Source organism: Rhinopithecus bieti, unplaced genomic scaffold (genome assembly GCF_001698545.2).
Source record: "Rhinopithecus bieti isolate Rb0 unplaced genomic scaffold, ASM169854v2 scaffold_18644, whole genome shotgun sequence".
NCBI lineage: Eukaryota > Metazoa > Chordata > Mammalia > Primates > Cercopithecidae > Rhinopithecus > Rhinopithecus bieti.
Genome location: NW_016809656.1, coordinates 2969741 through 2995976, shown reverse-complemented (window position 1 = coordinate 2995976; position 26236 = coordinate 2969741). Strand labels below are relative to the sequence as shown.

At 41.5% G+C, this 26236-nt stretch overlaps 1 protein-coding gene across 1 annotated transcript in view; it reads left to right on the top strand.

Annotated features, from left to right (window-relative positions):
- Nucleotides 1–26236, top strand: part of SASH1 (SAM and SH3 domain containing 1) — a 213625-nt gene that overhangs the window by 124670 nt on the left and 62719 nt on the right. The window contains exons 5-8 of the mRNA XM_017889951.1: nt 5540–5580; nt 8376–8462; nt 11078–11190; nt 24563–24664. Of these exons, the coding sequence (XP_017745440.1) occupies nt 5540–5580; nt 8376–8462; nt 11078–11190; nt 24563–24664 (343 nt within the window). The remainder of the gene's footprint in view (nt 1–5539; nt 5581–8375; nt 8463–11077; nt 11191–24562; nt 24665–26236) is intronic.

Sequence of the window (26236 nt, the reverse complement as noted above, 5' to 3'; positions counted from 1 at the left end):
GGGAGGCGTGGGCGGGTAATGAGAGTTTTGCATTTGAGAGGTGGAATTCCATACAAGTGTAAAGAATTTCATGTTGACCTGTGTGTGTTCCTCCTCCTACTCTATGGTCTTACGAGGATCTCCACTGTAAAGCAGTAGGCTCACTGGGAAAGAAAATATGGCAACCTAGAGTTTCCACTGTGTGGAGTGTGAGGCTGCAATATAATTTTTTTTTTTTTTTGGTTAAGATGGAGTCTTACTTTGTCACCCAGGCTGGAGTGCAGTGGCGTGATCTCAGCTCACTGCAACCTCCACCTCCTGGGTTCAAGCGATTCTCCTGCCTCAGCCTCCTGAGTAGCCGCGATTACACCATGCCTGGCTAATTCTTGTATTTTTTGTAGACATGGGGTTTCACCATGTTGGCCAGGCTGGACTCGAACTCCTGACCTCAGGTGATCCTCCCGTCTCAGCCTCAAAGTGCTGGGATTACAGGCATGAGCCACTGTGCCCAGCTGCAATATAATTTTTGTAAAATGGAGTTTAATAATATTCTAGCCAGAAAGGTAAAAGAGCACTCTGCCTGCTTTTCCTTCTCCCACTGGCTGTTCATCCTAAGTCTCATTGCTGGGCCTCACCTTCTCTTTCTGACCCCTAAAAATCGGGTTGGCCCAGAGCTCAGTCTTTAGAGTGTTCAGCCAGGCTCAGAGCTTAGAGTATGCGAGTCACTTACAAATTCTTATCTGCAGCTCTAGACTCGCATTTCCAACTGTTTCTTTACTGTCTCCACAGGGATGTTTAATAAGCAACGCACACTTAGCATGTCCAAAGGGGACCTCTTGTTCCCTCCCCTGCTGTTCCCCTGCCCAGCTTTCCCCATTTGGAGAAGTGAATGTTATTTCATTATTTAGGTTTCTGCACAGAGAAGCCTTTTCTGTCCCATCACCTCAATTTCTCCTCACTCCTTGACTCTGCAGTAACCCTCCTTGAATCTGTCTTGTTTATTGCTATGTTCTCAGGACCTCAGAGGATGCATGACTCCTACTGAGAGGTGAATAAATAAATACTGAATGAAAGAATGAGTGAAAATGAATAACAAAGCAATTTAGCAAAGAATTTGTTAAAGACAGAGGTAGGAGGAAAGAAACTAGTTCAGTTCTGGGAATACTGTCTCTTAAATTATTATTTTTTAATGGGATTGATAAATTCCTTAATGTGGGAATTTTCTTAAGTGAATTTTGCCTTCAGGAACAGCTAAAGCAGTTTAGGGATCTTGAGGAAAAATGTTGACACTTAAGTAGGTTTGAGGTCTTAATAGTAGGAGTTACTGATGAACAAGTATTTGCTAAGGTTCAGTTCTGAGATGTTAAATCCAATACTTGATGATAATTAAATGTTTAAATGGATTTTTAAAGCAGAGCAGATTATTAATTATTGCTCCCTGGTCATCAAAATTCATGCTGAAGTTCCCATCCTTTTTGCCCACTGACAATGAAAAAGATGAGTCCAAAGAGCAGATCCACCTCCAGCACCCACCGTCCTCAGGCCTGGGGCATCTGGCTGGAGGAAGGAGGTACTACCAGGAGGCCTCTTTGGAGCTGATGCCTGAGCATTATTTCTTCCACCAGGAGATCAGTAAATGACCCCTTCCACCTGCTGCCATCCACATTTGCACTTGGGTTGTATCATTGGTTTTTGCTCCTGCTGGATGAATTTTAATAATCAGTCTCAGGGAGAAAGGAGATGGCATTTTGCATTGCTTCTATGCCAGCTTCTGTTTGCAGGGAGAAAGTCACTGCATCCAAATTCGTACGGTGTCATTTTCCTCCTTTGCAAATTTGATGAGTTGGGGAGCCTCGCTCTTATGAAACATGGGCTTGTTATTCTTTGGCCAGCATCTAGGTGGTGAACTTGCGAAATTTTAAAAACAAAATCCCACTCACCACAGCAAGATGAATAAAAAAACTACAGTGCCATCTGCTGGCATCCTGGGGAAATTCAAGCACTGCCTGGGCCAAGTCCAAACCAGAGGATAAAATTATTTAAAGTGTGTGATAGTTTAAAGACAGTAGATTAAAAATAATGAAAATACTGTCAGTCATCATTTCAGAGAGGAAAATGCAATTACATTTTGGGATAATGGTGTAGCACTGGGAGCGTACATTTTTCTGCAGTGTACTTTTTGAAGTATTTTGATGACTTTCAGGGATAGTAAAATTTCACAATTTATGTTTTCACTTATTACATCATCAGTTGTATCCTGAGGTAGGGATATTTGGTCCATAGCAGTTAGGTCAAGACTTCTCTAGTCCTGGCCAGGCATGGTAGCTCACGCCTATAATCCCAGCACTTTGGGAGGCCAAGGCAGGCAGATCACCTGAGGCCAGGAGTTCAAGTCCAGCCTGGCCAACATGGTGAAACCCCATCTCTACTAAAAATACAAAAATTAGCCAGGCGTAGTGACATATAATTGTAGTCCCAGGAGGGTGAGGCAGGAGAATCGCTTGAACTTGGGAGGCGGAGATTGCAGTGAGCCGAGATCGCACCACTGCACTCCAGCCTGGGCAACAGAGGGAGACTCTGTGTCCAAAAAAAGGGGACATTTCTAGTCCTTAGGGTGAGGACAAAAATACATATGGGGCGCCCTGTGCCTCTGGTGGCCCCTTACAGAAAACATGTTTAACCAGCTGCAGACCCCGGCCCACTGAAGTAAGGTGGGCAGCTGAGTTCCATGACTTGAAGTGCAAAGTACAGCACAGTAAGATTTTTTAAAAAAATTAACAATCTAAACTGAGCAGAGACGCTTTTTTCTTTCTGAAGGATTTCCTGCCTCAGTCCCAGCCAACTAGCTTGCTCTTATTTTGCTCCCACTTGTCCCATGGCCCTGAGCACATTACATTTGCTGCTTCTCTTCCTCATTCTTCTCCTCCTCCCCTCCCCCCGCTTTTTTGTTCCTGTCTTCCTCCATCCCTCACCTGTGGGTCCCCTTTCTTCCTGTGCATCCATGTACCTTACTTGTGCTGTTGTTCAGTACGTTTTGGCTGAATGATTTAAAATTTGAAATGGCTACCTCCTAAAAGCCTTGCATGTAAATACAGGTATTTTCATTTTTGTGTGGATAGGAGGAAGGAGAGTAGGTCCTAACCGTGTTTTGGCACAATTTGATGATGAGATTTTCCTTACATGTTCTGTATTCACAGCTCAGGAATAAGGGGAAATAACTAGAATTCAAATCTGGCTCTTGTCCTTTGCAGCGGTTTCTCCCCTGATTCTGTTCTTAGCTCTTGGTTCTCCCTTAGTTTACAATAGAAAGCTTTCAGATTTTTGTGCTGGTCATCAGTTCTCTGCACTCAGATGTGGAGAATGGTGGTGCTTGATGGGCATGGGCCTGCCACTCAGAAATGGCACCCAGTGGTCAGCCCACACCAGTGCAGCTACACCAAAGGATGGTGGCTTATTAAAGGCGGCTCTGCATGAAAAAGCCTCCCTCCCCTCTCTCTGGTCACCTTAGATTCTCAAGGTCCTTTTATCCAAAAGGTAGGCAGAAAATCACTGTAGGTGATTAGGATGTTCAATTCTTCTTCCTCTGAATGAGACAGAGTCTCATTCAGTCACCCAGTTTGGAGGTCAGTGGTGTGATCATAGCTGACTACAACCTCGAACTCCTGGGCTCAAGTAGTCCTCCTCCTGCAGCCTCCTGAGTGGCTAGAACTAGAACTATAGGTGCATGTCACTATGCCCAGTTAAACTTAAAAAAAAAAAATTTTTTTTTAAGAGACGGTGTCTCACTATGTTGCCCAGGCTGCTCTCCTCCTGCCTCAGCCTTTCCTCTAATTTTTTCAGTGTAACTCATAGCTGGCCTCACACTTTCTTATCTTCCCAAACCTTCAGATGCAAAAATCACCTCTTCCATCTTCCTTCCTGGCGGTAAACTTGTACTGAAGATTCAGGTTTAAATCCCCCAAGTGTCTGTGTCTGTTCTGATGTAGGTGCCTTCTTTCTGGTTTCCCTTGGCTGCAAGCCCAAGGATACTGTATTTTCCTTCTGGGATTTGGACACACCTAATGAAAGATTTTGCTCCAGCCTCTACTGCTCCCCCCTTTTTTTTTTTTTTTTGTGAGACACAGTTTCACTCTGTCACCCAGTCTGGAGTGCAGTGGCGCGATCTTGGGTCACTTCAACCTCTGCCTCCCAGATTCAAGCAATTCTCCTGCCTCAGCTTCCCAAGTAGCTGGGATTATGGACCTGTGCCACCAAGCCTAGCTAATTTTTGTATTTTTAGTAGACATGGGGCTTTGCCATGTTGTCCAGTCTGGTCTCAAACTCCTGACCTCAAGTGATCCACCCGCCTCGTTCCCTTTTTGATACAACCAATTTTAACTTTCTTTGGTTTTCCCGCTTTCTTTCTTTCAATTTTGTTTGTCTTGAGTTTTTTTCTGGAGAAATGTTTAATGAACTGGTTTTGGGCTGTGTACACTTTTCAGATTATTTGGGTTAGTCTGTATCTGCCTTCACAAACTGGCAGCCAAAGGTGTTGGGGTTGGGGAGGTGATCCAAATTCGATGCCCAGACATGTATTGATTGATTTGGACACATTTTTAAAGACATTGGTTTATTTGCCATCACTTAAAAATGTTAGAGCTCTCATATAAAAATACAGATTTCTGGCCGGGCACAGTGGCTCACACCTGTAATCCCAGCACTTTGAGGGGCTGAGGCAGGAGGATTGCATGAGGTCAGGAGTTCCAGACCAGTCTGGCCAACATAGTGAAACCTCATCTCTACTAAAAATATAAATATTAGCCAGGCGTGATGGTGCATACCTGTAATCTCAGCTACTTGGGAGGCTGAGACAGGAGAATCGCTTGAACCCAAGGAGGCGGAGGTTGCAGTGAGCTGAGATCATGCCACTGTACTCCAGCCTGGGCAATAGAGCAAGATTCTGTCTCAAAACAAAACAAAACAAAATGCAGATTTCTGGCTTCTCTTTGAACATTGGAAGATTCAGCAGGATAGACATTGCACTTGCCAACTGGCAGCAACCAACTGGAGGAACTATGTACTGGCCACCCCCTCTATTAAGGGCACTCAATATCCTGTTGTGAGTCTCTCACCCACCTCCCTGCCCCCTTCGTTTTCCTAGAGCTGACCACTGTACTTATCTGCGGGCCCAAGTGGCATTTGTGGTGCTGAGTTTATGTTTTCATTATTATTTGCTTTCTCTTTTCCTCTTCCACAAGAGGCTTCCCAATGGCAGTAACTTCACTGTATTAATAGTTTGCGGAATGAAAGGCACTTCCGCTGTCTAGTGAAGTCTGTCTTCTTCATTTAATATTACAGGTCTCACCTTCAAGTGTGTCTTTAATAAATGTCAGCAAATGGCAATTGAGTCTATTTCTAGGAAGTCAGCAGACGGTTAGAAAAAGCCAGTGGTAAATAGCCTGTAACAGTTTCCCTGGCTGTATTAAGTAGTATTGATGCCAGGTCAAACTAGTTAGGAGGATTTTCAGTTCTGCCATGAAAGCAAGGCTCCCTGGTAATCTGATTTGTTTTTCTTTTCTAGGAACCCTCTTCATAAATCAAACTCGGAAGACAACTCTGTAGGTCAGTACCACTTTTCTTGGTTTACCTCTTTAATTATTTTAATACTTTATAGAAAACATGAACATGTGAAAATACAAAACCCACAATAATCCTTCTACTCAGAAATAAACACTGTTACGATTTTGATGTACATCCTTATTCTCCTTTTTCTAGGGGGTTTAAAAAAAAACATAATTGTGATCATATTCTGCATACTGTTTTATAGTTTTTAAGTTGAATACGTTATGAGCATTTTCCCATGACTGAATATTCTCTATGTTAATAGAGAAAAAATTAGAAGCAACCTAAATATCCAGCAAAGAACGAATTGGTTAATTAACTTATGGCACATCCAATATAGTGGAATATTACGCAGACTTAAAAATTTACTGCTACTCTAAAAATCCTGGGGTCTGTGTCCCTAATAATGTCCTTAGGATACATCCTTCAATTTGGAATTTTTTGGATCCAAGATTATGCATAATTAAGGCATTGCATATTTTATATATTCTTGATTATAAAATTCACTCCTGGTTCAGAGGGTGGGTGGCTGGTAGTGATTAGGGACATAAGTACTCAATCAAACCTGGCTGCCTGCCTTTGAATCTGCCAACTCAATAGCTATTACCTTGTGCAGCTCACTTGCACCAAGCCTCAGTTTTCTCATCTGCTAGGTGGGAACAATGATGCATCATATAATTGAGTATTAAATGAAATTTGCCATTAGATAGCAAAGTGCCTGGATATAGTAGCTGAATAAATGTTAGCTGTTACCGTTTATTAGGCTGCATCTCTGTTTCAGAAACTTGAAAATGGGAGAAGGAAGAAGGGAATATAGCTTATAGTTAAATAAATATATTCTCAGCCTGTTCAGTGGCTCACTTCTCTTATCCCAGGAATTTGGGAGGCCAAGGAGGGAGAATTGCTTGAGCCCAGGAGTTAGAGACTGACCTGAGCAACATAGCAAGATGCTCTCTCTACCAAAAATTTAAAAATTAGCTGGACATGGCAGTATGCACCTGTAGTCCCAGCTACTTGGGAGACTGAGGTGGGCGGATCCCTTGAGCCCAAGAGTTTGAGGCTACAGTGAGCTGTGATTGCACCACTGCACTCCAGCTTGGATGAAGAGACCATGTCTCTTAAAAGGAACATAAATAGGCTGGATATGGTGGTTCACATCTGTAATCCCAGCACTGTGGGAGGCCAAGGTGGGTGGATCATGATGTCAGGAGTTCGAGACCAGCCGGGCCAATATGGTGAAACCCTATCTCTACTAAAAATACAAAAATTAGCCGGGCGTGGTAGCTTGTGCCTATAATCCCAGCTACTCAGGAGGCTGAGGCAGGAGAATCGCCTGCACCCAGGAGGCAGAAGTTGTAGTGAGCCAAGATTGCACCACTGCACTCCAGCCTGGGCGACAGAGCAAGACTTCGCCTCAACCACAAAAAAAAAAAAAAAAAAAAAAAAAAAAGAAAAGAAAGAAAAGAAAAAGAAAAAAGAAAGAAAATAAATATTCCCGAACTGTCCAAGAGCAAGGTTGAGTTAATAATAACTAGTCAGCTTTAACCCTGCATGTCTGACATTTGCTTCAGTGTTAAGCTCAAAGGCAGTGGGTGATACAAAACTCGCCATGGAGCTCTGTCTTTGGTGGAAAGGCTCCGGTTTCATTCCCACAGCTCTGGGGGCTGTCAAAACTTAAATGTGCGGGCATCCTGTTTTGACAGACGACGCCCTTTCTAGCCTGGGAGCACCATAGATGTGGTTCCCACATGTCTGCTTCATTGCTTGGCACCACCAGTCTAGACTGGGGAAACTCATCACTTCGCTGGGTCCTGTTTCCAGTGGCCATGGAGCAACCAGACAGACAACAAGTGGTGACAGAGCGCTACTTTGAATGTGCCACATCAGCACGATGGCAGACACCGCTGCTGCTGCTTTTTATTTGTAAAGAATAAAGGACTGCTCTACCCACTTATTTTACTTACTCTTCCCTTTTGCTTTGCTTTTAAAAAGGTATTACCTATTATTGATGATCAGAACCCTACCACATATTAAAAATGTCTAGCTATAGCAGCAAGTTTGTTTTCACTTGAAAGTCACCGCAGTAGTCTGGAAAGGATGGGGGGTGGGGCGGGTAGAGAGAGACCCATTTGGGAGATGTCACAGCCGGATTGCAGGCTTTCTTTTCTTTGTGCCCTGGGTAAGCTGTAGTTGGGTCACCAGGTAGCCTGAATGCCAGGGAGTGCCATATGCATGCCATAGCAAGATCCATGCAGACCACACTTCTGAGAATAACAGTGGGGGCCAGACCCCCACTCCCCTGACCTGTGGGCCCAGGACATACCAACCGTTCTGTTCTTGTCGTTAAATCTGGAATAACAGAAATAAACCAGGGGTAGATCAACAACAGAAATAACAACAAAACAAAGTGAGCTTCTTAAAATACCCTATTTGTGGTGTAGCTGAAATAATTGTGGCTAAGACCAAAGAGGGGAAATACACTGCAAGACGAGGCCAAATTAGGCCTACTAGTTACACAAACATCAAAGGAAACACAGGAATGCATGTTTTGCCTTCCTTTTGATGTTTCTGTTTTCATCTTAACCTCACTGCACCATATCTTGCTACTAGGAAATTTGCATTTCTTTTAAACAACTTTATAGCCATCTCCCATTCTTTCACAAACTGAAAGAAAAAAACTGTCCTTTTGGGAAATCAAAGTATTCTTACCAGCTTTGAATTATAAGGAAGAGGCTACTTTTGTTATTAATGAATTTATTGCTTGTGCTTTTTCTTCCTTTTTTTTTTTTTCAAAGGAAAAGGAGACTGGAAGAAGAAAAATAAGTATTTCTGGCAGAACTTCCGAAAGAACCAGAAAGGAATAATGAGACAGACTTCAAAAGGTACTGCAATGCAGCTGGCGGACAGTAGGTCCTTTTAGCTCTAACATGTGGAGAAGCCTGTGCTCTTAATCTCAGTGGATACTGTAAGTTAGCGTAACTCACCGCATGTGCTCATAAGATGTTCAACTTTTCTGACATTCCTGTTGTTACTTTAAGACTTTGTCCCAGTAATTTTCTTTTTTTTAAGTCAAAAAAAAAAAAAACCAACAGGGGACAAGTTCACAGTTCTTCCCTTTTGCTGATCTGAGAGCAGAGGCCGAATCTTTAGTTTTCTCAGTCGCACCAACCTCAGAAAGATCTTTTCTCTCATCAAGATCTAGCCTGAAAGGGCCTAGAGAGCCCTCGTATGTGTTGGTTTGGGGCTCTCCTGTCCGCGCTCCCACTGAGGGCCTTTGCATTCTTCTGAACTTCTGATGCTGTCCTGCAGCGGGACGGTTATGGGGTGTTGCCCCTGGAAACTCCAGTGGTCTGACATCATGGGAATTTGCCTGGGCGGCTTTGTGAAGGGAGTTCTGCCCTACTCTTGGCTGTATCTTTTGTTGTTGTTTATATAGTAAGTAAATATGTCATTCCTTTGAGGCTCAGTTACATAATTTATGTTTCCCCAGTATTCAGAGAAGAAACCGGAGCAAATCCACTTCCAGATTCCAGTCCAGCTGAATGAGGTTATCACTAGATATAAAGTTTTCCTTGACCACCAGTGACACTACTTGTTTTCCTTTACAAACCTTAGTGTCCTGCGCTGTGTGGAACGTCTATCTAATTATCTGTACACGTGGAAATGAGAAAAATGGATGTGAACAGTAGACACGTCACAGCATACCTGGGTTCTTTGGCAACATTCCACATGGTTTTTTTTTTTTCAAGTTGTCCTACTTTTAAGCATTCCCAGTTTTTTGTATTCACCCGGCATCACTTGTGATTCAAAATAAACCTTGGATTCTAAAAAAAAAAGTCTAATTTAGAAAGAAAGCTAAGGAGAAAGGGAGAGGTACAAGAGGGAGGGAAGGAAGAAGCCAACAGTTTACCAGCTATCGTGAATTTTTAAAGAACCCAACCAATTTCCCATCACCCTCTCTGCCATTTGAGGTGACACAGATAGTAAAATGATTCAAACCAGCAGGCTTCTCTCTTCACCCAGCACACACTATTATTCTCCCTGTGAAAGTAGCAAAGGGAACTTGAGGAGTATTTTTGGATTGATTGATTACAAAATGGAAATGAGATGGAAATACAGGGCAACATAAATTCCAAAGTCAGCTGTGCCTGAAATGGTTTCCTGCAAGTCTACAGGCAGACTCTTTCCCTCTGTCCTTTACACCAAAGGCAAATTAAGCCACAGCCGGGCATCCTAACGGTATTGGAAGCTGGTAAAAAGTATGCATGAGAAAGATGGGGAGGAGAGCAGGGTGCAGGACTGGAGTGGGGATGTTACAGCTCGTGTTCACTAACATGTCCTTCCCCACACGCTGACCAGAGGCACCATTGCCCAGAGTGGCTCAGATATACTAGAGGCAATAGCAGTCTGTTTGCTCTGTAGGAAAATCTTTGGAATCTAACAGAACATTCTCTTCTCTGTAGTTCTAGCTGCCTTCAGGTGTGAGTTGGAAGTTGATTTTCCCTCAGTTTGGGAACCAATTTATGACAATAATACTTTCAGATACAGACCTATATGGCACCCTTCTTCTGATTACCTGAACATGCTTCATGTCTGTGATTTGCACTTGGCTTTTTTTTTTTTTTTTTTTTTTGTCTTCAGATGGAGTCTTGCTTTGTCACCTAGGCTGGAGTGCAATGGTGTGATCTCGGCTCACTGCAACCTTCGCCTCCTGGGTTCAAAGCAATTCTCCTGCTTCAATCTCCTGAGTAGCTGGGATTACAGGTGCCTGCCACCACACCTAGCTAATTTCTGTATTTTTAGTTGAGATAGGGTTTCACCTTGTTGGCCAGGCTGGTCTCGAACTCCTGACCTCAAGTGGTCCACCTGCCTTGGCCTCCCAAAGTGCTGGGATTACAGGAATGAACCACTTCGCCTGGGTGCACTTAGTTTCGAGGAATAGTAACAGTGAAATAGCTTAGTAGGATTGGAAGGTTTTGCCAGGCTGTGGGTCTGGACTCTGTGACCTTCCTTCCTCTGTCATGACCTAGGGTTCTTTCCTACTTCTTTGCAAAAGTATTTTCTTCTCATTTATATTTCAAATGAAAGGACACAGAGAACCCACAGCTGAAGGAGTCTTGGAATGCTTGTATGATCCAGTTGGGTGTATAAATTAGATCTTTACTCCACCTATAGTGAGGAGCTCTCTCTTACTTTCCTCCAAAACCCGTCCACTGGGCACACCATCTCAAAGGCTCTGATCATCTTGAAGGATTTGTTTCTAGGGTGACATGGTGACATCCACATGTTTTGCAAGCCTGTTTCTCAATCAGAGGTGCTTATTAGCTTCTTTAAAAGCAGCATATTTTCCCCACCCTTTGCTTCATCAGTAACGTTCAACATACATAGTGTCCTGAGCAACATTCTTCCCTCGCCTGAGACAGCAGATATTCAGCATTGACGTTCTGTTTCGCTGTTCTTGTTTTCACTCCTGTTATTCTTTGTCCTCAATCTCCAGGAGAAGACGTTGGTTACGTTGCCAGTGAAATAACGATGAGCGATGAGGAGCGGATTCAGCTAATGATGATGGTCAAGGAAAAGATGATCACGATTGAGGAAGCACTTGCCAGGGTAAGCATGCAGATACCTGGTTTATATTTGTGAGGACTTGGCTTCCTGAAGTGTAAAAATGTTTGGGGCCATCAAGGGGTATAGGAATCAGGTACCCATTGTTGTCAGATAAAATATTTATTCTGTTTACTTGATACAAGCATTCTACTTTGTAAGGTGAAACTTCTATAGTCAATGAAAACACGAACGAATGAATGAATGAATGGCAGATATTTTTGATCTGTGCACCACGTTAACAGGAAAAATTCACAAGCCTTTTGAAAAGAATGTAATCAGTGGTAAAAGATTAATTATTAAATAAAAATCAAATATGCTAAAAACATTGCAAACATTAGGTTTGGTTTTGTTGTTGTTGTTGCTGTTGCTGTTGTTGTTGTTGTTTGAGGTGGGATCTCACTGTGTTTCCCAGATTGTAGTGCAGTGGTGCGATCACAACTCACTGCAGCCTCAACCTCCTGGGCCCAAGCAATCCTCCCATGTTAGCCTCCTGAGTAGCTGGGACCACAAGTGTGTGAGACCACACCTAGCTAATTTTTAAATTTTTTACAAAGACAAGGTCTCCTCATATTGCCCAGGCTGGTCTCAAACCTGTGGGCTCAAGTGATCCTCTCACTTCGGCCTCCCAACATGTTAGAATTACAGGTGTAAGCAAGCACACCTGGCCTATAAATATCAGTTCTATAAGATGCCTTCACAAACTGAATTTTGAATAATCTAAAGGTTATACTTACTTTCATATGTAAGTAAATATTAATTATAATTTATTGTGTTTGTTTTTTGTTTTTATTTTTATTTCCCCCTGAGTCAAGTTAGGCACTATAAGAAGCCTAATTAACCTTTAGGATACTAGAGCAGCAGTTATAACAGTAAGGCAGCAATTTATTAAGAGATTCCCTGCTTTGTTGTTGAACAACAAACCCATTGATTCTTGGATTTTCACTTTGAACAGCTGGTTCAGTACTGTGCAGATAAGTCCCAAATAAACAGGTTTGGAAATTGACAAAAACCTTCAAACCACCAAGGAACCATTGAATGAGTTAAGACTTTACCATTGTCTTGTTCCATTTTGTGCTGCTGTAACAGAATACCACAGATTGGGTAATTCATCAAGAACAGGAATTTGTTGGCACACAGTTCCAGAGGCTGGGAAATCTAATGTCAAGGGGCCCCAGCAGGTTTGATGTCTGGTGAGACTATGCTCTCCTGTGATGACGCCTTGTGTACTGTGTCATCTGCAGGGTAGGAAGGCTGGATGCTTATAAGCCAGAAGGAGGAATGCCAAGAAGCTAAAGGGGGCAAACTTGCCCTTTTATAATGACAGTAATACTACCCTATCACCTCCCAAAGTTTCACCTCTTAACACCACCACACCAGCTACCAAATTCTCACCATCAGCTTGGGGAGAGACAAACATTCAACACGTAGAAACCATAACATTCAACCTATAGCAACCACTGAGTGGAATCTTAAAGGTCTGAAACCTTGAAACAGTGGCACACATATACTCAGTTTAGTTGAATATACAGTAGTTCCCTCTTACATGCAAGGGATATGTTCTAAGACCCCCCAGTGGATGCCTGAAACTGCAGATGGTACCAAACCCTATACATACTGTGTATGTTTTTTCTTATGTTCCTCTGCATACATGTCCATGGTAGAGCTTAATCTATAAATTAGACATAATAAGAAATTAACAACAATAATTAAAAATAAAATAGAACAATTATAACAATATCCTGTAATAAAAGTTATGTGACAAAGATGTCCATTTTCACTACTGTTATTCAACATAGTACTGGAAGTCCTAGCTATAGCAATCAGGCAAGAGAAAGAAATAAAAGAGAACCAAAGACTCCACTGAAAAACTATTAGAACTGACAAATTAAGTAAAGTTGCAGGCTACAAAATCAACACATAAAAATCAGTAGCATTTCTATATGCCAGCAATACATAATCTGAAAAGAAATCAAGAAAGTAATCCCATTTATAATAGCTACAAATAAAATACCTAAGAATAAACTCAACCAAAGAAGTGAAGCTGTCATTGTGAAAGGTTTCATTATAATGAAAACAATAAAACATTGATGCAAGGAAAGGACACCAAAAAAAAAAAAAAGGAAAAGGAAAAGGAAAAGGAAAAGGAAAAGGAAAGCGATTCCATGTTCATGGATTAGAAGAATCAATATCATTAAAATGGCTATACTACCCAAAGCAATCTACAGATTCAGTGCAATCCATATCAAAATACCAATGGCATGCTTCATAGAATTAGAAGAAATAAACTTACACTTTGGGAGGCCGAGGTGGGCAGATCACTCGAGATCAGGACTTCGGGACCAACCTGGCCAACATGGTGAAAGCCCATCTCTACTAAAAATACAAAAATTAGCCGGGCATGGTGGTGCCTGTCTGTAGCAAGCTACTTGGGAGTCTGAGGCAGAAGAATGGCTTGAATCAGGGAGGTGGAGGCAATGAGCCGAGATCGTTCCATTGAACTCCAGCCTGGGTGAGAGAGTGAGAATCCATCCACCCCCACCCCCCAAAGAAAAGGAAAGAAGAAAAAATAATCTTAAAATGTATGTTGAACCACAGAATACGTAGAATAGCCAAAGCCATCCTAAGCAAAAAGAACAAAACTGGGGGAATGACATTAACTGACTTCAAATCTATACTGTGGAGCTGTAGTAACCAAACAGCATGGTCCTGGCATAAATCAGACATATAGACCAATGGAATAGAATAGAAAGCCGGAAATAAACCCATCCATTTACAGTGAACTCACTTTCAACAAAGGTGCCAAGAATATACAATGGGGAAAGAACAATCTCTTCAATAAATGGTTCTGGGAAAATTGGATATTCATATGCAGAAGAATGAAACTAGACCCCTCTCTCTTGCCATATAGAAAAATCTAATCAAAATGGATTAAAGACAAATCTTTAAGACTCAACTATGAAACTAGTAAAAGAAAACATTGAGGAAATTCTCCAGGACATTGGACTGGGCAAAAATGTCTTGAGTGATACCGTAAAAGTACAGGCAGCTAAAACAAAAATGGACAAATGGGATCGCATCATGTTAAAATGCTTCTGCACAGCAAACAAAGCAATCAGCAAAGTGAAAAGACAACCCACATATTGGGAGAAAATATTTGCAAACTACCCATCGGACAAAGGATTAATAAATGGTATATGTGGAACTCAAACAACTCAATAGGAAAAAATCCAATAATCTAATTTAAAAAATGGAGAAAATATCTGAATAGACATTTCTCAGAAGACATACAAAGGGAAAACAGACATGTGAAAAGGTGCTCAACATTATTGGTCATCAGAGAAATGCAAATCAAAACTACAATAAGATATCATCTCACCCCAATTAAAATGGCTTTGTGGTACAGAGTCTCACTCTGTCACCCAGGCTGGAATGCAGTGGCGAGATTTTGGCTCAGTGGGTTCAAGGGATTCTCCTGCCTCAGCCTCCCTTAGAAGCTGGAATCACAGGTGCCTGCCACCACATCTGGCTAATTTTTTTTTTTTTTTTTTTTGAGATGCAGTCTTGCTCTGTCGCCCAGGTTGGAGTGCAGCGGCACAATCTTGGCTCACTGCAACCTCCACATCCCAGGTTCCAACAATTCTCCTGCCTCAGCCTCCTGAGTAGCTGGGATTACAGGTGCCCACTACCATGCCTAGCTAATTTTTATATTTTTAGTAGAGACAGTGTTTCACCATGTTGGCCAGGCTGGTCTCGAACTCCTGACCTCAGGTGATCCATCTGCCTTGGCCTCCCAAAGTGTTGTGATTACAGGCGTGAGTCACTGCGCCTGGCCTAAAATGGCTGTTATCCAAAAGACAGGCAATAACAAATGCTGTTAAGGATATGGAGAAAGGGGGACCCTCATATATTGTTGATGAGAATATAAATTATTACAACCACTATGGAGAACTATATGGAGGTTCCTCATGATACAAAAAAATAGAACTACCGTATGATGCAGTAATCCCACTGCTAGTATCTACCCAAAAGAAGGGAAGTAAGCATAGAGCTATTTGCTCTCTCATGTTTTGTTGCAGTGATGTTGACAATAGCCAAGACTTGGAAGCAATCTAAGTGTCCATCAACAGATGAGTGGATTAAAAAAATGTGGTACATATACACAGTGGAACACTACCCAGCCATAAAAAAGAGTGAGTTTCTGTCATTTACAACAACATGGATGGAAGTGGAGGACATTATATTAAGTGAAATAAGCCAGGCACAGAAAGTCAAACTGCACAAGTTCTCATGCGTTTGTGGGAGGTAAACATTAAAACAATTGAACTGATGGAGATAGACAGTAGAATGATGGTTACCAGAGCCTGGGGATGGTAGTGAGGAGGTGAGGGGAAATATGGATGGTTAATGGGTATGAAATGAATGACGAATGAAGAATGAATAGCATCCAGGATTTGCTAGCACAACAGGGTGACTACAGTCAACAATAATTTGTTGTACATTTAAAAATAACTAAAAGATTATAATTAGAATGCAGATGAGCAGGTCAGTGCTGGGGCAGGTGGTGGAGTGGGTGGCAGGTGAAAGTGACAGCCTCCTGTCCATGCTGCTCATCTCCTGCACCTTCATCCTCAGCCTGGTCTGCTTTGCCACAACAGTAACCACCTGGCCCAGCTGCCGGCTGGTGCAACATGCTCATCATATGTTTTCTCTCCCATTCCATTCCTTGGGCATGCCATACATTTGGGACAAGTTCAATTGAATTTCTAGAAAGTGCATATGAGAAGTACGGGCATATGAGAAGTATGGACCGTATTTAGTTTTTCTGTGCTAAGCAAGACATTTACTCCTGGAGAGAGATGTGACTGCACCACTACTCTTTTCTTTTGTTTTGTTTTGTTTTGTTTTGTTTTGAGACGGAGGTTTGCCCTTTCGGCCAAGCTGAAGTGAGGTAGCATGATCTCGGCTCACTGCAACCTCCACCTCCTGGGTTCAAGCGATTCTTCTGCCTCAGCTTCCTGAGTAGCTGGGATTATAGGCACCTGTCACCACGCCTGGCTACTTTTTGTATTTTTAGTAGAGACAGGGTTTTACAATGTTGGCCAGGCTGGTCTCAAACTCTTGACCTCATGTGATCCACCTGCCTCAGTCTCCCAAAGTACTAGGATTACAGGCATGAGCCACTGCATCCAGCTGACTGCACCATTTTTTAATAGTAAAACCAAAGATCTGAATGCAGAAGATGTCTACAGTCATCTCAGGACACCTGTGTTTGGGAAGGGAGTTGAATGTGATATGCCTAATCCAATGTTCTTGGGGCAAGAGAAAATGTTAAAAAGTAGCCTTAATGTAGCCCACTTCAGACAGCAAGTTTCTATAACTGAAAAAGAAAAGAATACTTTCAAGTTGGGGAGAAAGTGGAGAAAAAAAATTATGTGAAGCTCTTTCTGAGGTCATAATTTGATAGCTAGCCATGGTTTACATGCAAAGGAAATCAGAAGTCAACTCAGCGAGAGGTGGCACAGCTGTGTGCATACGTGAGTGGTGGCTTCAGGCCTTTGGCCTGGCTGCAGCCACCTTGGCTGCCTCTGCGTGGTTGCAGAAGCAGCTACAAAGCTCATTGAGAGCACGACTATTGTCTGTAAAGCAACCCAGAAACACAGAAACCAGAAGAAAAAATCCAACGCATTCTTCAGACTTCACTGGATTCTACAGACAAGGGTGAGCGCCTATCGGCAGATGAGGAAGTCACAGGGCTGCTTATTAGACTGTTCTCAGGGCAACATACATCCTCAGCTACTGGTGCCTAAATGAGCTGCTTCATAGCCAGAGATGAAACACTTCATGAAAAATGTTATTTGGAGCAGAAAACTGTCCGTGGAGAGGATCTACCTTTTTTAACTTATGACCGGCTCAAGATTGAAACTCCCCAGCACTTTGGGAGGCCAAGGCGGGCGGATCACCTGATGAGGTCAGGAGTTCAAGACCAGTCTGGCCAACATGATGAAACCCCGTCTCTAATAAAAATACAAAATTAGCCAGGTGTGGTGGCACGTGCGTGTAATCCCAGCTACACGGGAGGCTGAGGCAGGAGAATTGCGGAGGCAGAGGTTGCAGTTAGCCGAGATCTCGCTATTGCACTCCAGCCAGGGCAAAAAGAGCAAAACTCCATCTAAAAAAAAAAAAAAAAAAAAAAAAAAAAGATTGAAACTTGTATAATGACTGTATAGAAAAAGTTAAGACTTAGACTTCCTGTATTGACTATACTGAGAATGGCTAAACTGCCTCAGAGGATGTTATAGGACGTACCATTCTCCAGGCCACCAAACGGGTTTATCTCCCACTGTCAGTCAAGGATTTCAAGACACTTGGGTGGAGCTTGTGGATCTGAATCCTGATCAGTGATTACAGGACCACTCAACAGGAGAGAAGATTGTCTATGTGCGATTTGGAGGTGTGCGTCATCATATTGGGAAAAATTTTGCCCATGTTCAGATCAAATCAATTTGGTCCACTCTGTTTCATTTGTATGAATTTGATTTCATTGATGGATATTTTCCCACTATAAATTACAAAACCGTGATTCATCACACCCCTAAAAACCCAGTTATCACATACAAATGAAGATCAAAATGAAAAAGGCTACAAAGAACTAATATGTGAAACATTACTGTAAGCTGAAATCATTAGAAAAGAATGAAATTTACAAAACAAACCTCAGTGTACTATCTTTTTTAGTGTAATTTTAAAATATAGCTTAATTTAGGATTTCAATATTTTATTTACTGAATGCTTTCATCCCATCTAGTGGCATTAACAGACATTTTCTAATAACTTTATGATGGATAATTAACACATGTGCTTTAAGGAAGTCAAGCTCATTAGTAAAAAAGTTGCTTAGGGAGATCTAGGTCATTGGCAGATTTTAAATAACAATTTCTGTGTACCAGGATACCTCAGAGGTATTGCAGGTTTGGTATCAGACCACTGCAGTAAAGGGAATATTGCAGTAAATTGAGTCACATAAATTTGTTGGTGTTCTCAAAAAAACAGTTTCTGGATTTATTATAAGACACACCTCCTTATCTCTTCATAGAACTGAAAAGAGTTAGGGCCTTGCTCTGGATTCGGCGTTGGCTTACGAGAGTGTTGTGTCTGCTATGATCTTCCCACCCAGACCACTCAAATTTTCTCCATGTCAGCAATAAGGCTGTTCCATTTTCTTACCATTTGTGTGTTCACTGGAGTAGCACTTTTCATTTCCTTCGATAACTTTTCCTTTGCATTCCCAACTTAACTGTTTGACGCAAAAGGCCTAGCTTTTAGCTTACCCTGGCTTTCAACATGCCTTCCTCACTAAGCTTAATCATTCCTAGCTTTTGATTTAAAGTGAGAAGCATGCTACTCTTCCTTTCAATTAAATACACAGAGGCAATTGCAGGGTTATTAATTGGCCTAATTTAAATATGTTGTGTCTCAGGAAATAGGGAGGCTTGAGCAGGAGGGAGAGAGATGGGAGAATGGCCGGTCAGTGGAGCCGTCAGAACACACACATTATCCATTAAGTTCACTATCTTATATGTTTAGGTTCATGGCTCCCCAAAACAAGTACAATATTAACATCCAGGGTCACGGATCACAGGTCACCATAACAGATGTAATAAGAATGAAAAAGTTTGAAGTACTGTAGGAATTACCACAATATGACAGCAGGGACTCAGAGTGAGCCCATATTGTTAGAAAAGTGGCACTGATAAACTTATTTGATGCAGGGCTACCACAAAACTTCAATTTGTAAAATGCAGTTTCTGTGATATGCAGTAAAGTCAGACTCAGTAAAATGAGGTGTGCCTGTCCCAATTTTAAGGGCTTACATAGCTCTTGGCAAATAAGTTCAGGACATTCAAATCTTTTACTAATTCCGTAAGATGTAGAAAGCCCATACTTGGAAGCTATAGGTTATTCATTTATGTGAGTAATTTGTTTGTTGTGGGTAAGATGAGAGGGAAGGGAATACACTCACATTTAAAGCCTTGTATAAAAGAGAATAGTAGTGAATTTCTTGGAATGATAATACTCAGCATTGATGAGTGATATTGTAGAAAAATATGTCCTTTGCAATTTTAACTGGAAGCACTGTCTATAGGAAATTGAGAGAGATCTATGACCATGATTTAATAATCACATTTCCTTAAAAATAATTATTTAAAGACTGCTCAAGTCATTGTGATCTAATCATTAAGTATTACACATTGATCTGTTAATGTATGTATCTGATTCCAACAAGACTGTATCTGTGTGAAAGTCAGAAATAAAGTCCTTTGGAGATTAAGAAAAGAGCACTTAAAGTTTGTCATTGACTATCACTGATGTTTTGGCATCATGAACTTTTTTTTTTTGAGACAGGGTCTCGCTCTGTAGCCCAGGCTGGAGTACAGTGGCGTGATCATGGTTCATTGCAGCCTCGACCTCCCAGGCTCAAGCAGTTCTCATGCCTCAGCTTCCCTAATAGCTGGGACTCTAGGTAGGCACATGCCACCACATCTGGCTAATTTATTTATTTATTTATTTATTTTTGAGACAGAGTCTTGCTCTGTCGCCCAGGTGGAGTGCAGTGGTGCGATCTTGGCTCACTGCAACTCCACTTCCCAGGTTCAAGCAATTCTGCTTCAGCCTCCCAAGCAGCTGGGACTCCAGGCGCACGCCACCACACCCAGCTAATTTTTGGATTTTTAGTAGAGACAGGGTTTCACCATGTTGGCCAGGCTAGTCTCGAACTCCCGACCTCAAATGATCGACCTGCCTTGGCCTCCCAAAGTGGTGGAATTACAGGCGTGAGCCACCGTGCCTGGTCCAAACTTTTCTTCATTCCGGGTGTCATACATCTGATTCCCTGGAAGCACAGCCTGAGACAGGGACTCTTGTGTATCTTAGTCTATTTAGTGTTGCTGTAAAGGAATACCTGAGACTGGGTAACTTACAAAGAAAAGGGGTTTATTTGGCTCGTGATTCTACCTGCTGGGAGATTAGTCATCTAGTGAAAACCTCAGGCTGCTTCCACTTATGGTGGAAGGCAGTGTGTGCAGAGATCACTTGGTAAGAAGAAACAAGAGGGAGAAGGGAGGTGCCTGGCTTTTGTATAACAACTGCTCTTGGGGAACAAATAGAGTGAGAAATCACCTTCCCCACCCCTCCCCAGGGTATGAAACTATTCTTAAGGGATCCTCCGTCATGGCCCCAAACACCTCTCTTTAGGCCCCCATCCCTAGTATTGGAATTCAATTTCAGCATGAGGTTTGGGGAAAGAGACATCCAAACTATATATAGCATTGTGCAAGTGGCTTATTGAAAGAAGGCTTTTAAGAGAAACCTCTAAGTGAGGGAGAAGGATGAAGTTGGACAGAGATGTGATTTCAGGAGGCGTCTAGCCTCACTCAGCCTGATTCCAAAGGGAGTAGGGAGTCCCGGAGGGTGACTGGCGTTGTAGAGTTTGTCATGCCAGGGATAAGATGTCTGAAAGCTGATTGCGGTTGGGGAGCAGCCATCTAGATATCTTTGTGGAGACAGCTTCTCTTAGTCATGTTCTCTAGAGCAGGGTGTGTGAATTTATACCTACTGGACATTCTTATAAAGTCATTAAGGTAATCTGGGCATCTGGTATACCAGCCGTGATTGCACTACTGCACTCCAGCCTGGGCAACAGAGCAAGATTATGAACCAGGAACCTAGATGTATTATTGAGTCATTTCCTTGTAAAAGCTATTGTGCATCAAATCACAGAGATTTGGACACATATAGAGTTCATAGGAGGTTTTTAAAAAATTGATCCCATGGGGAGAAGTTGGAAGGGATTTATCTCAAAAGAAGCAGAAAAGAACTTAATCACAGTCTTTGAATGTCTGAGGGCTGTTGAAGAGTACGTCTTTCGGATGTCCTGGAGAATGTTTGATTGTTTATTTGTTTTTAAAATCTCTACTGAGGACAGATTAGAAAGAAATGAATTTAAAAAGCAGCTGGAGTGGATTTCGGTTTAATATAATATAAATGCTCTTTATAGTAAGTACTGGTAGAAATTGGAACATTATGATATATCTCTCCCTAAAGGTCTCCAAGATGGAATAAGCATTACTCTTTTAAAGATGGCCATCATTCTAAAAAATCATGTCATGGACTTCAGCTGTGAGAAAACAGTGAGATTTGGGATCACAGGATGTGAGGGAATGTTTTTGCTTAAGACACAAACACATACACATACCTTAAAATGTCATTATTTTATAACTCCTGGAATTAATGTAAATTTGCTTTGCTTTAAAAACAGATTTGCTTTAAAAGGTATGCATTCTTTAATGAAATTACAAATGGTCATGCCTTCATGAAATTATAATTAAACCAAAACTTCTTGAACCTAAGTGGAATATAAAAATGTAATTATAACAGGTAATTATCAATGTAATAACCTGTGTAATTACATGGTTTTTTTTTTTCCTGTGCAGTGCACTTAAAAAAATAGAGATCTTGTTTTGTAACTTTAAAACACTTAGAATTGTATAATTAGGATAATTAAAAAAACAGTTTCCAGGTGCAGTGGCTCACGCCTCTAATCTCAGCATTTTGAGAGGTGAAGGCAGGCAGATCACTTGACAAGCCCAGGAGTTCGACACCAGCCTGGATATCATGATGAAACCTCATCTCTACAAAAAGATACAAAATAATTAGCTGGTTGTGGTGCCGTGCTCCTGTAGTCCCAGCTACTCGGGAGGCTGAGATGGGAGGATTGCTCGAATCAGGGAGATCAAGGTTGCAATGAGCCGTGATTGCACTATTGCACTCCAGCCTGGGCAACAGAGCAAGAGCCTGTTACAGAAAACAAACCAAAAAGCCAGTTGGGTAGCAAAGTTTGGTTAGGACACAGAATTAAAATCTCTATCAGAACAGCACACATACTTTTAGGCCCCAAAGTAGATAACAGAGATGAGCATACAGCAGGAAAAAAAAAAAAAAATCATCATATATGATTGACTAGTTAGAAATTTGTACCTGTTTTCCTTAAAGCTGAAAGTTATTTAGTGGCTCCTAGGAGATGCAGCTAAGGTTGGGTATAAACATGGACTAGAGAACTGGAGACCTGATAATCTCATGATAATCTTATTTTCCAACAGTCAGATACTCTCAATCATACAGGGAGAATGTAGCATTTCACAAGCCAATATATCAAAATGGAGAGAACATCCTAGTGTATGACATAATATAAAGACTGGAACAATCTAAGTGTCCCTAATGTAACAGAAAGATTACAATGATTAACACCCCTAATACCCAAAAGTTTAAACATGTCAAGTTAATGTGAACTTTGAGCTTTCTTTTCTCTGAAAGCACAGTGGTAATAATAATAGTATTATAATAACCCTATTGCTTTGATATGGTGTGCTGAGAGTTTTGCTGCATTATCTTAGTTAATTCTGGTAACAGCTCTATAAGATAGATTTATTGTCATGCCTGTATTCCAGGTGGAGGAACCAAAACATAGAGGGGTTAAATAATTTGTCCCCAGGCTCCCAGCTGGTATTTGGTTCTGCATTCAAGCTCTTACTCAATATTCAGTACTGCCTACCTCCTCCCACATATATGCAGAAAAGAATTTCATAGGTTGAAGTCACGGTTGTGAAAGTGGCTTTTTCCTAGAGGAATAATTGTCATTGTAGTGGCACTACCACATCCTCAAGCTCCAGGGCTTCAGGATTGTCCAGTCACCATCACGTGGGCTGTCAGGTTCAATTATTTCTGTTTTTAAGTTGCTTGGCTCATGGAACATGATTTGATCACTGTCTTAAATTCATATGTGCACACTGCTTTGTAATAGGATTTGAATGCAGTGACAATTGTTTTGAACCCCAGAGCTCAATTTCTGTGTCACACCTGGGCTCTCACTCTCACTATCTCACATTCCGAAAGATCTCATCTTGCTAAGTTAAATTTGCTCACTTATTTGGGAAGTATGGTAAAAGAAGTTATAAAAATTTTTTTAAAGTAAATCTGCTCACTTTGCTATAGCCTGCCTGCCTACCTGCCTGCTTTCCTTCCTTCCTTCCTTCCTTTCTGATGGAGTTTCGCTCTTGTTGCCCAGGCTGGAGTGCAGTGGCATGATCTCAGCTCACAGCAACCTCTGCTCCCCAGGTTCAAACAATTCTCCTGCCTCAGCCTTCTGAGTAGCTGGGATTACAGGTGCCGCCACCACACCCAGCTAATTTTTGTATTTTTAGTAGAGATGGGATTTCACCATCTTGGCCAGGCTGGTCTCGAACTCCTGACCTCAGGTTAACCAACCCGCCTTGGCCTCCCAAAGTTCTGGGATTACAGGTGTGAGCTACTGCGCCTGGCCTGCTATAGGATTTCAATTGTCTTTCTGTATTTTTCAAAAACGAGAAACCTTGTTTCTGAACCTAAACTTTCAATATCTCTAAGATCTCCATAGAGAGACCATCCTCAAAGGTCTTCAATAACCCCGTAACGTCTGTTAGGTTATAACATTGGACTAGCAACTTGAAGCCATTTTGAACAAGACAAGCATGTGATTTTTAAAACTGTTTCAGGGTCGGGTGTAGTGGCTCACACCTGTAACCCCATCATTTTGGGAGGCTGAGGGGGTGGAACACTTGAGCTCAGGATTTTGAGACCAGCCTGGGCAACATGGTGAAACCCCATCTCTACAAAAAAAAAAAATTAGGTGGGCATGATGGTGCATGCCTGTAGTCCCAGCTACCTGGAATGCTGAGGTGGGATCGCTTGAGCCTGGGGGGTCAAGTCTGCAGTGAGCCATGATTGCACCACTGCACTGTAGCCTGGGTAACAGAGTGAAACCCTGTCTCAACAACAACAACAAATATATATATATAAAATGTTTCAGGGTTTGACCCCGTTTCACTAAAATGTCTGTAGTCTATCATTTTCTCTTCCTAAAAAGGACATGCATGTTTTTGACTTACATACTTGGGAAGGTAATTCAGAGGCCAAACTACAGACAATTTCTTTATAATCAAGCTGAGGAAACATAAGTGTTGATGTTGGAGGGGGAAAGTGAAAATTCTTTCTGGAACACAGGATACAAAGAATCCATTTTGCCTGTTGATTTGACTTAGATGAAAACTCATAGGGCAGGGTGGTTATCTTCCTCTTGGTTTTGGGAAAGGTGTCTTTGGCTGGCACTTAGTTACCAACACTGGCATGAATCATGAAGGTACCCAAAGTCATCTCTCTGCTGCTTGAGCACAAGATTGTGAACCAGGAACCTAGATGTATTATTTGAGTCATTTCCTTGTAAAAGGTCTGGCCAGTGTCTGGCCATTCTTTCCATTTCAGTATCCATTTCTTCTTGTTGCAGCTCAAGGAATACGAGGCCCAGCACCGGCAGTCGGCTGCCCTGGACCCTGCTGACTGGCCAGATGGTTCTTACCCAACATTTGATGGCTCATCAAACTGCAATGTGAGTTTACCATGTCTTTGACATCTTGATCACCTATACTGATAAGGGACAATCTTCACCATTTTAGCCTTTGGGTTTCTTTTCGCAACTTCCAACTCGCACCTGGGTCTGCAAAGAAGTGTCTGTTCATATAGATTGCTTATTTTCTCTACCTGACAGAGACTCATCTACAGTCCTCATAGTGTTATCATGCTGGGGGTTTGTTTTTTATTTTTATTTTTTATTGCAGTAAAGTATACGTAACATGACGTTTACCATATCAGCTACTTTAAAGTGTTCGGTGATACTGATACTGTTAATGATATTGATCATTAGGTACATTCACATTGCTGTGCAACCAGCATCATAATTTACTTCCAGAAGTTTTTCATCATTTCAAACAGAAAGTCTGTTCTGATTAAACAATAACTCTCCCTGCACCCCTGCCTCACCCACCTCCACACACACCCTGCCCCTGGCAGCCATTGTTCTATTTTCTGTCCCTGTGAATTTGACTACTCTCAGTAGCTCCTATAAGTTTAATTATACAATATTTGTCTTAGTGTGTCTGATTTATTTCACCTAGCATAATTCCTTCAAGGTTCATCCATGCTGCAGCATGTATCAGAACATCATCCCTTTTTATGGATAAATAATATGCCACTTTATGTGTATACCACATTTTGTTCATACATTCATCTGTTAATGGACACTTAGGTTGCTTCCAGCTTTTAGCCATTATGAACAATGCTGCTATGAACACTGGTGTACAAGTATCTCAGAGTCTCTGCTTTCAATTCTTTTGCACATACCTAGCACATACCTAGGAGCAGAATTTCTGGATCATATAGTAATTCTGTGTTTACCTTTTTGAGGAACCGCCATATGTTTTTATTCACAGTAGATGTATCGTTTTACCTTCCTGCCAACAATTTACAAAGGTTCCAAATTCTTTACTGTCTCATCAACACTTGTAATTATAATTTTTTGATAATAATTATCCTAATGGTGTGAAATGGTATCTCATCGTGATTTTGATTTGCATTTCCCTCAAGCATGTTTTGTATGTTCATTGGCCATTTGCATATCATCTTTGTAGAAATGTCTAAGTCTTTTGCCTGGTCTTCAGTTATGTTGTTTTGCTGCTATTGTTAGGTTGCAGGGGTTCTTTGTATTGTTTGGATATTAATCCCTTATCAGATATATGATTTGTAAATATTTCCTCCGACTCTGTGGGTTGCGTTTTAACTCTCTTGATAGTGTCCTTGATGCACACACTTTTAAATTTTGAAATCTAGTGTGTCTATTTGTTTTTTTGTTGCCTGTGCTTTTGGTGTCATATCCAAAAAATCATTGCCAAATCTAATATCATGAAGATGTTGCCCTCTGTTTTTTTCTGAGGGTTTCGGAGTTTTAGCCTTTAAGCTTAGGTTTTTGACCTGTTTTGAGTGAATATTTATATATGATGAAATGTATGGGTGCAACTTCATTCATTTGCATGTGGATATCCAGTTTTCCTAGAACCATTTGTTGAAAAAACTATCCTTTCCTCATTTTATGGTCATGGCATACGTTTTGCAAATTAATTGATCA